The 12261-nt window shown below is 40.6% G+C and overlaps 1 protein-coding gene across 7 annotated transcripts in view; it reads right to left on the reverse strand.

The window, feature by feature from the left end:
• The window catches only part of ATF1 (activating transcription factor 1), an 82107-nt gene that overhangs the window by 24661 nt on the left and 45185 nt on the right, over positions 1 to 12261 (reverse strand). For 4 of the 7 annotated variants that reach the window (XR_015253631.1, XM_086713401.1, XM_086713398.1 and 1 more), the window contains exons 3-4: positions 7546 to 7665; positions 4968 to 5068 (exon numbers count right to left, since the gene is read on the reverse strand). Coding sequence is in view for 6 of the 7 variants with exons in the window: in XM_086713401.1 (XP_086569527.1) it covers positions 4968 to 5068; positions 7546 to 7665 (221 nt within the window). In the remaining variant the exon portion in view is untranslated. The remainder of the gene's footprint in view (positions 1 to 4967; positions 5069 to 7545; positions 7666 to 12261) is intronic. The other 3 variants (XM_086713403.1, XM_025930071.2, XM_086713400.1) reach the window with 1 other exon arrangement.

Raw genomic sequence — 12261 nt, forward strand, 5'->3', positions numbered from 1 at the left:
GGCTCAAACTCACAGATGAGATCATGACCTGAGCTGAAGTCGGGACGCTTAACCGACTGAGCCACCCGGGCGCCCCTAAAAATGAGTTTTAAAATCAAAAGTAAGCTGGTGTAAAATTAGAATTTGTTGTTTTAATAGAGGGAAAAACCAAAGTTCTCCTGGACTTTGGTCTGATTTTGGTAATACTGTGAAAACTCCTTTAAGTTTCAGAATGATCTGTGATCTAAGTGCCTTAGAACCTATATTTGATATTTTTGATGAGTGCCCCAAAATTTAGTTCTATTTTTTTAAGGTTTTATTTTTAAGGAATCTCTATATCCAACATGGGGCTCAAAATTATGACCCTGGGATCGAGTCACATGCTCTACCTATGGAGCCAGCCACACCCAAAATTAAGTTCTAAAGTCTTTTTGATTTGGAATATCCCAAAGGATTTGTTACGCTTATTTGATATTTGACAATGCTTCCCATGTAGTTTACATAAGTAATTCTAAGCCTTCTTTATATTGTATTTTTAAGACTGTGGCCATGTGTGGGTAAGTTGATTTTGCTTCTGCAAAATGGCCCCTAAATGCCAGACTTCTGCTGTCACGATGTCCTTACAACATGGCAAAAGCCTGCTCCAAGACGGGCCTCTAGGTTCTTTCTCACTTTCTGGCAAATCTCATTTTTTGGTTTTAACATTTCTTCACCCACCATGGTATAAGAGGACTCCAATTATAAATAAACATTGGTGTGGAGACTTCTAGAAGATTGCAAAAAGAACTTACCATCAATGTCTAACCTGTCAAATCCATAATCCTGGAAATACTTTTTGTTCCCAGAGGCCTCAAAGCAGCTGGACTTCATTCATTTGCCACCTCGTATGGGCTATTAATATTTTCTTGTTAGTGTATGTATGTTTTCTGGATAGACTGAAGTTTGCCAGGGTGAGGGCATTAGTATTGCAGCAGGGGAAAACAAACAAACAAAACCCTTAGAAAACGTGTTTCCCATATTTGGGCTGTACTTTCCACTGAGGCACGCACTTCACTGGGCAAATCATTCAAGCCTTGATAAAGGCCCTACAAATATCTCAGAATTATCACTGCCCCATCACCCTTAATCATCAGGCAAGGTGGAGAGAACTAATGAAGTTCTCAACATCTCTAAGCTTGCTGAATTCGGCAAGGTGCTGGCCTAAAGTGCTGCCACTGGCTCTGCTCACTATTTGCAATACATTCCATAGGAGACAGTCACAGGCAGACCACTCACTGTCTACCGGTGTACAACTTTCTGCTGATTCCTTGTTGTCTGTCTCATGCTAGTATAACCAGTTACTAGAAGTCTTTAATGTCTTATTCTAAAGCCTATCATCAACAGGTTAAAGAAGCTTTCCCAGACGGTATCAAAGGATCCTGTTGGTCACAGTCTGGAGCCTGGTGACTGGTATTTTGGAAAGGTCATAAAAAAAACCCAGAAACAAACACCCAGCTCTCAAGTCCTGTTAGAAAGTACCTTACCAAGTGCTCCTGACTACTGACACTGCTGCAAAACTAAAAGGTATTAAGCCCTGGGTAAACACCACACAGCTAAAGAAGGCTCCATCTGGTCTTGTACAGATGCTGGAGATCTCTAAATCAAATTGACAAGAGAGAGAAGTAGCTTACAACAAGGTAGACTGTTTCTATCCAAGACGACGATCATACTTTTACTGCATTATCTGCTAGGATCCTCTAGCCAAAGTGGTCCTTGATAACAGACAGACTGTCTTGATTCATCTGTTAGCTGAGAAGGAGTTGTCTGTGCTGTGGCCAACACCACCTACTGTTGTACCAGGATTAATTAACACTTTTGAAAAGTTAAAATTACAAAAGATCACAGAACAAGACATTTGGCTTTAAAAAGTTGACTCCTTCCACGAGGTTCTTTCTTTGACTTACTTGATTTTGACTGGCGTAGGGGACTGGCCTTGGAGACCAAGGCTCTAGAGTGCACTTCAAATATTGAGATTTATTCTTATAGGAATCATAATAATCTGTGTGCGTTGTATTCTCTCAAAAGCTTTAAATGCATGTTCATAGCCACTAACCACCAAACAAATGATCTAAGACTGAAACACGAAGAGAATATGAACTTGAAGCTGTGACCTGTGAATATCACAGACATTAAGCACGTGTACATACACGTCTGAGATCACACAAAAGGAACAACAAAAACTGCGAGAACTTTTGAATGGTAACTGAGAGTGGCACTAATGCCTTAAAATTTGATCACATCTCTAAGCTGAACGTCTGATTAAAAGGAAGGAACTGTTAAAAAGAGAAAACCACAGCCCTAAATGGCATCACTTAGGTTGAGTCCCCAAACTGGGGGGGGTTAGTACTTAATCTAATTGCAGTTTCAACCTTCCCCCAAAAATGTAGTCTTAACTAGTCAGAAAGTTTCAGATCAGCACCAGTGAGGTAATTTGTCACAAGGGCTTTCTCCATCCTACCAAAGGAAGATGAGAATCTGCAATGATAAGACCTCCTGGCACTTAGGCCTAAGAGAAAGATAACCTTGCCTGGAAAAATTCTTTTACCAATAACTTTTTTGTCCCTCCTTCTTTCCTATATACAAATCTTCCATTTTGTACAACTTCTCAGAGGGGATGGTGCCCTTTAATAGTCAATTAGACCTTCAAATTTACTCACTTAAATTTTAACAGTATATATATGGTTTTTATGATTATTGGGGGAATATGATATTTATATTATTTCCTGTAAATGCACAATACATTAACAAGTACTTTATCCAGGAACTTTTGTGCTGGTAGAGCCCCCTTGTTCGGAACTTAGACTTTAAAAAAAAAATTTTTTTTTTTTAACATTTATTCATTTTTGAGAGAGTGCGAGTGAGGGAGGGGCAGAGAGAGAGGGAGACACAGAATCCGAAGCAGGCTCCAGGCTCTCACGAACCGGGAGATTATGACCTGAGCAGAAGTCGGATGCTTAACTGAGCCACCCAGGCACCCTGGAAATTAAACTTTCATTTGCATTCTTTTGGTGACTGCCTCCAATAATCTAAGGTCATCTAATCAATAACAATATAAGTAATCAATACAGGGATCTAATAAGCCATTCCTTATCTCACATATTTCTGTCTGCTATAATTCTTTGCATTTTGTTTTTAAACTACACAAATTAATCATTACTGTTCTAAAAATCAAAGGTTCTAAAAAGTAAAAAAATCAATGAATGTCTTAGTTCACCACTCTTTCTTATATTCACATTCCTTCCATTTGGACTCATTTTTCTTCTTCCTGAGGTGTAACCTTTAGTAAATTCTTAAATCAGTTTGAAATGAATTTTATTTCACCATTATTTTGGAGTGATTGTTCCATCGGGTATAAAATTCCAGAGCAATAGTTACTTTCTCTTGCTAAAGATTTTATAGTCCATTGTCTTCTAATATTACCTTCAAAAACCTATTAGCCTAATGGTCATTCTTTTCAAGGTAATTTACCTTTTTTCGTTAGAAGATTTTAAGATCTTACTGTTATCTTTGGTGTTTTCCAGTTATTTATTTAATAAGTTAATCTACAAGTTATTAATTTATTTAATAATTAATCTAGGGGCACCTGGGTGACTCACTTGGCTGAGCATCTGACTTCTGATTTCAGCTCAGGTCATGATCTCACAGTTTGTGGGTTAAAGGTCTGCGTTGGGCTCTGCGCTGACAGCATGAAGCCTGCTTGGGATTCTCTCTCTTCTCTTCCCTGCTCGCACTCTTTCCTTTCCTTTATCCTTTTCTGTCTCCCTTTCCTCCTACCTTCTAGTTTTGTTCAACAAGTAATTATTGAGCATCTACTCTTGTATGATTGCTTTACAGTGCAAAAACTTATTTAAGAGCACAGCCCATGGGCGCCTGGGTGGCTCAGTTAGGTGTGTGACTTCAGCCCACATCATGATCTTGCGGTTTGTGAGTTCAAGCCCTGCACTGGGCTCTATGTTGACGGTGCAGAGCCTGAAGCCGGCTTCAGATTCTGTGTCTCTCTCTCTCTCTCTCTTCCCCTCCCCTGCTCATGCTCTCTCTCAAAAATAATAAGCATTAAAAAATTTTTTAAAAACACCACAACCTAGGGGCGTCTGGGTGGCTCAGTCAGTTGAGCATCTGACTTCAGCTTAGGTCATGATCTTGCAGTTTGTGAGTTCGAGCCCCGCGTCAGGCTCTGTGCTGACAGCTCAGAGCCTGAAGCCTGCTTCAGATTCTGTGTCTCCTTCTCTCTCTGCCCCTCTCCCACTTGTGCTCTGTTTCTGTCTCTCAAAAATAAATAAATGTAAAAAGAAAAATTAAAAAAAACTCAGCACAGTCTATGTATTATTATTTTTTTAGTTATCTCTACAGGCAACATGGGGCTTAAACTCACAACCCTAAGACCAAGAGTTGCATTTTCTTTTGACTGAGCTAACTAGGTACCCCTGGCCCATGTATTATTAATTGGAATCCCAACAGGATGAGATAAATACTGTAACAAGGGTCAGTAAAAGGAATGCCACAGAAGAAAGACATAACTTGGTCTTGGGAGTTGGAATAAAGGTAATCAGAAGACTTCTAGGAGAAAATAAGGCTTAAAGTATGTGCAGGAATTATGCAGAATGCAGAAAAATGTGTTTCAGCAAAGGGACAAGACGAAGGCCCAGAGTTAGGAAGCTAAGAAAGGGAACACAAAGCAGTTCAATTCCTAAAATCTATAGTCATGTTGCTTTTAAAGTTAACTATCTAAAAGTAAATATGGAAATCTAGTGCTTTGCCAGAAGGTAAGATTAAATTCCTCTTCAGCACAGCAATTTAGGCCCTTCATAGTCTGGCTCAAATCTCTCTCTCTTAACATTTCCCATCCTATACGGACACATGCTCCCTCTTTATATAGTTTGCTTTGCACAGCACCATTCCAACTTATTGGTTATAGAACGCACACAGGATCCAAAATGCCGAGTACTCACCTGTAAGATGGGCGCCGTGCTAGGATCCCGTGGGCTTTCTGTGAAGAGCCTATACTGTCTGATGAGTCCTGAGACTCCTCACTTTCTGATAAAGATGACACCTGAAAAACAGAACTGGTTTTATGGTGATAAACAATGCAGGTGGAAAACAATTTAATCTTACTTTCAGAAAATACGATCTGTCTTCCTGCCAACCAAATTCATTTGTCATTAAATCTACGGTCTAAAATAAAGGAGCAAATGAAAAAACAAAATTTATTTCAAGAGCCCAAACTAATTAAAGGAATGTACAATACAGCATGCTCAGAACAAAGAAGAAAGTCTATCCCTAAATAAAGCAATACTATTTAACTAGAGTTATAAAGGCCAGTCTCTGATTTCCACCCTATTTCTATACTGATAAAAAACTGATGCTCAGTTTTTTAAATCATTAATCTGATTTGGACTCCAGATATGCTCATTTTGAAGTGCTACTAGATATCCAACTATTATCAAATTATTAGATAATAACATTGCAGAGACTGCTAAATATACAAGCCTTTAAGTCAGGCATGAGGTCTTGGGCTAGACATATAAACTTGGGAGTCACAGCTCTCTAGGTAGTCCATAAAGCCCTAAGACTGGATGGGCTCAATACACAGAGAAGATGACCAAGAAGAAAACCCAGGAACATTCTAACATTAACAGGTTGGGAAGAAGGGGACGAACCAGCAAATAAGACCAAGAATAAGCCACCACTGAGGCAGGAAAAATACCAGGTAAGTGACGTGTCCTAGACAGCTAGCAAAAGCAGTGTATCAAAGAGAATGATCAACCATGTTAAGTACTGCTAACAGATGAAATAAAACAAGGACTGAGAACAGACCATTATGTATAGCAAGATGGAGTTCACTGGCAAGGGCAGGTATAAGCACATGCAACTTAGAAAACTACTAATTAGGCTTCATCTCACTTCACAAATACCTGTAAAGCACTGAGTGCATAGCATATAGCAAGGACATATTAAATGGTAACTGTTAATAATAAGTCCTATAAAATTATGTCAACACGATAATAACCACATGCAAGTTTTAAACTATAACAGTATCTTTTCTTTTTATGTCATTCATTTTTGAGATACAGAGACAGGGCATGAGTGGGGGAGGGGGGGGAGAGAGAGGGAGACACAGAATCCGAAGCAGGCTCCAGGCTCTGAGCTGTCAGCACAGAGCCCGACGCAAGGCTAGAACCTACGCACGGTGAACCATAACCTGAGCCAAAGTCGGATTAACCAACTGAACCACCCAGGTGCCCCTACAGTATAATTAAGAAAACAAGTTATTTTCGATTTTTAGAATGTATTAAATTTCCCAATATTTGTCCAAAGTTGCACTATGGATAGGTTTTTTACTTCATCTTTATTTTAATGTTTATTATTTACTTTTGAGAATCAGACAGAGCCTGAGTGGGGGAGGGTTAGAGAGACAAGGAAATACTTCATCTTTATTTTAAAAAATAAAATAACCCAATCAGGTTTCTAGAAAGGACCTAACAAATCAGTGCTTTACATTACTATCTACAGAAAGCCTTCCCTAATCAGATGTAGATCTTAAATTTCTATAAATCTGTTTACATTCTATAATCTCCCTCAAAAACAAGTTCTAATGTACAGCTATTTACATTTTATATTAAAATCTGTATCTTTTGGCAGAAAAGAATGATCACAACCCAAAGTAATTAAGAGATATGTCCCTTCCATATTTCCTCAAGCATCATGGATTTCCATTTCTAACCTAAACCCTTAACTATTTTCACTGTCCCTAAATTTACTCCAAAGTGTCCCAATGAACTCAAGAAATAATTTCTGGAACTAAGAGTTTACTTATATAATTAAGATCAAGTATTTCTATTTAACGACTAGCAACTAAGAGTAAAAACTCACAAATCCATGCAGTTGTCACCTTTCAAATAGAAAAATCACATAAACATGCAGCTCTAGAGCTGACAGCACCACCAGATACTAAATAGTCAGGAGGAAGAAATGAGGGATGACCAGAGGCATTCGGAGACTCACAAGAGCCAGAAGATAAAATGGGGAGAAAGAGTAGAAGGAAAAAGAACCCAGGATCACCTTTTCCTTCCTGCTCCTGTCAGCTGGTAATATGAAGGTACACAGATATAAATAAGAACTTGCCTCTACTATGAGAACGCTCTTATTTGACTTCCACAAAGCATAAAGTAGGTACTTTTTTTTTTTTTTTTTTTTTACTTTGTTGACACTAACACCATCACCCTTGCTTCAGAATTCTCTTTCTCATGAAAGATACCACTGGGACAAAAAGAGTCTGTCTCTTAAAGTCCTTCATTTCCAAGCAATAAATTCCCCCCAAATTGCTTTCCTTTTTCACTGGGTAGTCCATACATGAAATTAGAAATTCACAAACTTTTCTATTTGCCTCATTTGTTCTATAGCCTAATTTCTAAGACAACTTTACTATCTTGGTTTATAATATTGTAACTATAGCAACTTCAATTGTGTCCAAAGACTTAGTGTATAAAAGTCCCTTCTCTCAACCACTAAGTCTTTGAATTTCTGTACCGTTTGCACGTGTGGTGGGTGAATTACAGAAGACTGAGCTGTCTGGATGACCCCCTGAACCTGTACTTGCTCTCCAGGAAGAGGTATAATTGTCACTGGCGCAGATCCTCTTAATGCCATCTAAGAACAAATAAAAATTCAATTAACATATTATACCTATGCATATAAGATAACTGAGTTCTTAACACTGGAAAACATAGTTCAGAGCTTATTATATTTAACCACATCTAGTAACATTAAGTATCTTCTATGGGCCAGAGACTGTACTAGGGGGTTGACGTTACAAACTATAACAAACACAATAAGAACTGTAATAGAAGAGGAAAAGCAGAAAATACCGTTGGAGCAAAGAAAGGGTGCTACTTCATCTGGGTCTTGAAGGATAAACAATTCACTAAAGTTGTATATGGGGGGTGGGGGGGGGGTTGGGAGGTATCTGGGGCAGAGAACTGATTGTGCAAAAATGTGGAGGCTGCTTAGAACATGTTATTCTGGGGCGACTGGGTGACTCCACTGGTTAAGCATCCAACTTCGGCTCAGGTCACTATCCCACGGTTTGTGAGTTCAAGCCCTGGGTCGGGCTCTGTGCTGACAGTTCAGAGCCTGGAACCTACTTCAGATTCTGTGTCTCCCTCTTTCTCTGCCCCTTGCTCCCTTGCTTGTGATCTGTCTCTCAAAAATAAATAAACATTAAAAAAAAAAATTTAGATGGGTGCCAGGCTGGCTCAGTCAGTTAAGCATCCAACTTTGGCTCTGGGTGGCTCAGTCGGTTAAGCATCTAACTTCAGCTCAGGTCATGATCTCATAGTCCAGGAGCTCGAGCCCTGCACTAGGCTTTGTGCTGAGAGCTCAGAGCCTAGATTCTGCTTCAGATTCTGTGTCTCCCTCTCTTCTCTCTGTCCCTCCCCCGCTTGTGCTTTGTGTCTGTGTGTGTGTGTGTCTCTCTCTAAGTAATAAAGAAACATTTTAAAAAATTGTAACGTTATTCTGAAAAGATCTGGCTGAAAACCAATGCAGAGATCAAGAGTCAAAAAGTCAGAGAAATATCAACTTTGTGTGGTGTTTTTAAAGAAAAATCAAAAAAAAAAAAAAAGAAAAATCAAATATTTAAAAATAATTCAATTATGAGATTATAATTTATTTCTATGGAAATCCAATGGGATGTCATGGAAATACCACAATAAAATGCTAAGCCAAGAAAGGCCCACCCATCAACCTTCAAGGCTCAGCTCAGGTTCTCTCTCTTCCAAGAAGCTTTCTAATATTTTCAGTTAACAATGATCTCTCACCTTCCTGTGGACTACTCTGATCCATACCATCCATCTTAGAGTTAAATAACAAAATCCAAGGCTGCTTCTCAGGTCTTATGAATCAACTTCCTGACTGCTCCCTTCTTTTTTTGTTTGCATAAAGCCCCAAAACAATGCCTTATTCCCTTTCATTGAAGGTTCTTTTCCCCTTCCCAAGATGGGATTAAATTCCAGCCTCATCATCCCCCAAAATGCGCAGGTCATGAAATTTTGTATATAAAATTTTATCCGGGTACTGAGAACTGCAAACTGCCACACAAATGATTTCCATCAACCTCTCTCATCACACACTAAAAGACATAAACCAAATTCTAGAACTGCTTTTATCAGCTTACGGCCATGTCCCTAGGATGACTCCAGCCCCCTTAAAATGCCTGCCCGAGAAAGCTCAATGCTGCCAAAAAATGTACTGTTTGTTCCAGTTAAAACCTAAGGCCCCTGACCGCACTTTGCTTACAGTGCTTACTTTAGGAAACTTAGAGTTGTAAATCCTTTCTCTGATTCTTGAGATATAAATCTTCCATAACCCAGAAATGTCTCAAGACCTGGGAGCCATCCCTTTGAAATGTAATCATCAGCAAGATTAGAGCCCTTGTCTCCCAGTCTCTGTGGGAGAGTGAGAGTAGGAGGGTAACTTTGATAAGCATCAATTAGCAAACACAGACGTCCTAATCACACCGACCGACCAACCTCCCATCCTAACATCTTCGGTACTTGTCCTTTAGCACACCCTGGTATTTAAAAAGTACCTTTTGTTTCAGCAGATTTGAGCTCAATTTTGGCGGCACTCTCTCTTCTCTACTGCCTTCATCTGAATGAAGCATGTCTTGCTACCTTTAACATACGTCTGGCTCTTTCTCTTTGACAGCACCCCATTAGGGGGACACAAAAATTAAAGAGTTAAAATAGGATTCACAAATCTTAAGAGTCCAGCTCTAGAGTTACCATTACACTCAGAGAAAATAAATGAAGGCCGTCTTATGTTTCAGATGCCAACTGAAGCCAACCATTCAACTAATGGGGAAAGCTTGTGGTGCAATTAATTTACATTTCTACAAGATAAAAGCAATCATTCATTCAGGGTTTCTGGCAATCCTTGTGATTTTGTGCAGACTGTGGGTCTGGCAGGTGGAAAAAAGGCACCAGATTTTGTTTCAGGTATTAGTAATCCCTCACCCTTGTTATCACAGTTCTAACCTCACAAAATACTCATTATTCAGGGTCCCAAAGACCAGTGTTTTCCTACTCCCACTCTCAAACTTCATAATCTAAATCCTGAGATCACTCTGAAAAGAGAAAAAGAAGGAGCTGGTCCCCCAATTTTAACATGAGGTTGAAACACAGATGGGGTGCCTGGATGGCTCAGTCAGTAAGTGTCTGACTCCAGCTCAGGTCACGATTTTGTGGTCTGTGAGTTCAAGCCCCGCATCGGGCTCTGTGCTGACAGCTTAAAGCCTGGAGTCTGTTTCAGATTCTGTGTCTCCCTCTCTCTGACCCTCCCCCATTCATGCTCTGTCTCTCTCTGTCTCAAGAATAAATAAACGTTAAAGTCTTTTAACTCTGAAAGGCACACAGGCTTTAGAGACAGATAGCCTTGGGCTGATTTTCAGCTAAAGGCACTCACTAACTCTGCAAATTACTTTACCTTTCAGGACCTTAGCTTCCTCCTTTGAAAATGGAACTAATATCTTTTTCACAGTTATAATGAAGATTAAATGAGTAATAAGGTAAAAACAAAGGGTGGAGGGAAACAGTGAAGAGAAAGAGCCTACATATATTGTCTCTTATTTGGATCCTGGCTCAATAAACTGTTGACAAATATATATGTGTGGATTGTGAGAAAGATGGCAGAGTGGAAGGCTCCTGAGCTCATGTCACTCCACAGACACATGAAGATAACAGCTCCATCTGCACAACTAACTGAACACGGCCTAAAGACTGGCAGAATAGACCTTCCGCAGTTAAATCATAGAGAGGAGGCCACCTTGAAAAGGGTAAGAGGAGCAGAGAGGGGGTTGAGAACCAACCCCACTGGGGAGACTAATCACAAATGGGAGAGACCCCACAAGCACTGAGAAGCAAGAGGATCACACCCCAGACCAGGTACCCCATGTGCTGGGGACCACGATGGGAAGAGAAGCCTCTCTAATATCTGGCTTTGAAAACCAGTGGGGCTTAACTTTGGGAGCTTTAAACATCAGTGTGACTTAACTTGAGGTACTTTAAAAATCTGGGCTTAACTCTGGGAGAGCTGGAGGGAGATAGGAAACTGTAAAGAGCCAGCATAATAAATAACTCTGCCTGAGACACAGCATAGAAGCAGCCGTTTGAAAAATGCCTGGGGTACACGTGAAGGAGACAGACTTACTTACTAAAGGGGCAAGGCTCTTCCAGAGATTTCTCCAAGAACAAAAGTGAAGGCGAATGACGTGAGCTGGACACTTGCAGGAACCAGTGCTAACTTTACTAGCACCATGTGCCCCACCCCTGTGTTCTCCAGCAAATAGGCCCCATCCACCCACATGCCTCAGGGGGCGTCCCTCAGAAGTAGCTCCCGCCCCACCACACCTGGCAAGCAGCCCCAGCAGAGACTGATGCTACTCCAAAGTGACTCCTGCAGGAGAGAGGGGAAGACGGCTACACATGCAAGTGTGCATGCCGTTTGGGCTGCAAGCCTTTTAGCTGGCCACAGAGGGAGAAAAATCCTGCCCATCAGTGTGCCCCCAACTGTGACAGACTGATGGGAGACATCTACCCTGAATGTTGACCCACCCACCAACCAAAACCCCTCAAGTGGCTGAGCACAGAGAAAGCCCTTTGGTGGGCCCGCAGCTGTGGCAGAGAGACTAACCGCAGCCAGCTAGCAGGACTGCTGGCCATGCACACCTCCTACCTGTGGAGGCATCAGACCCCTCAACGCTGCAGGGACCAAACCCTGCCCCGCGAGCCCACAACAGGAAAGATGGGTCACTGCAATCAACTGGGTTGAAGGCAAACAGGACTCAGCCACAACAAAAGGGTGCACACGGCCCACATACATAGGAGACACCCTTGGAGCACCTGGCTCTAGAGACAAGGGAACATTTTACTACAGGGCACCACAGGATCTCTTCTACACAAGGCCACTACTTTTAAGACCAGGAGACAGAGCAGACCTCTCTAATACATACAAATAATAAACACTGAGAGTTAGACAAATGAGGAGACAAAGGAATATGTCCCAAAGGACAAAATCAGAGCAAAAGAGCTAAAAGAAACAGGAATAAACAATATGCCTGATAAAGAATTTGAAGTAATAATCATAAAGACACTCACTGGACTTCACAAAAGAGTTATTTTATTTCATCAGAATAAAGAGAAAGGAATCCCAGCCTAACACTAAAGAAAGCCATCTAACCACAAGGGA

Source organism: Puma concolor, chromosome B4 (genome assembly GCF_028749965.1).
Source record: "Puma concolor isolate L17-30 chromosome B4, mPumCon1.1.hap2, whole genome shotgun sequence".
NCBI classification, from domain to species: Eukaryota; Metazoa; Chordata; class Mammalia; order Carnivora; family Felidae; genus Puma; species Puma concolor.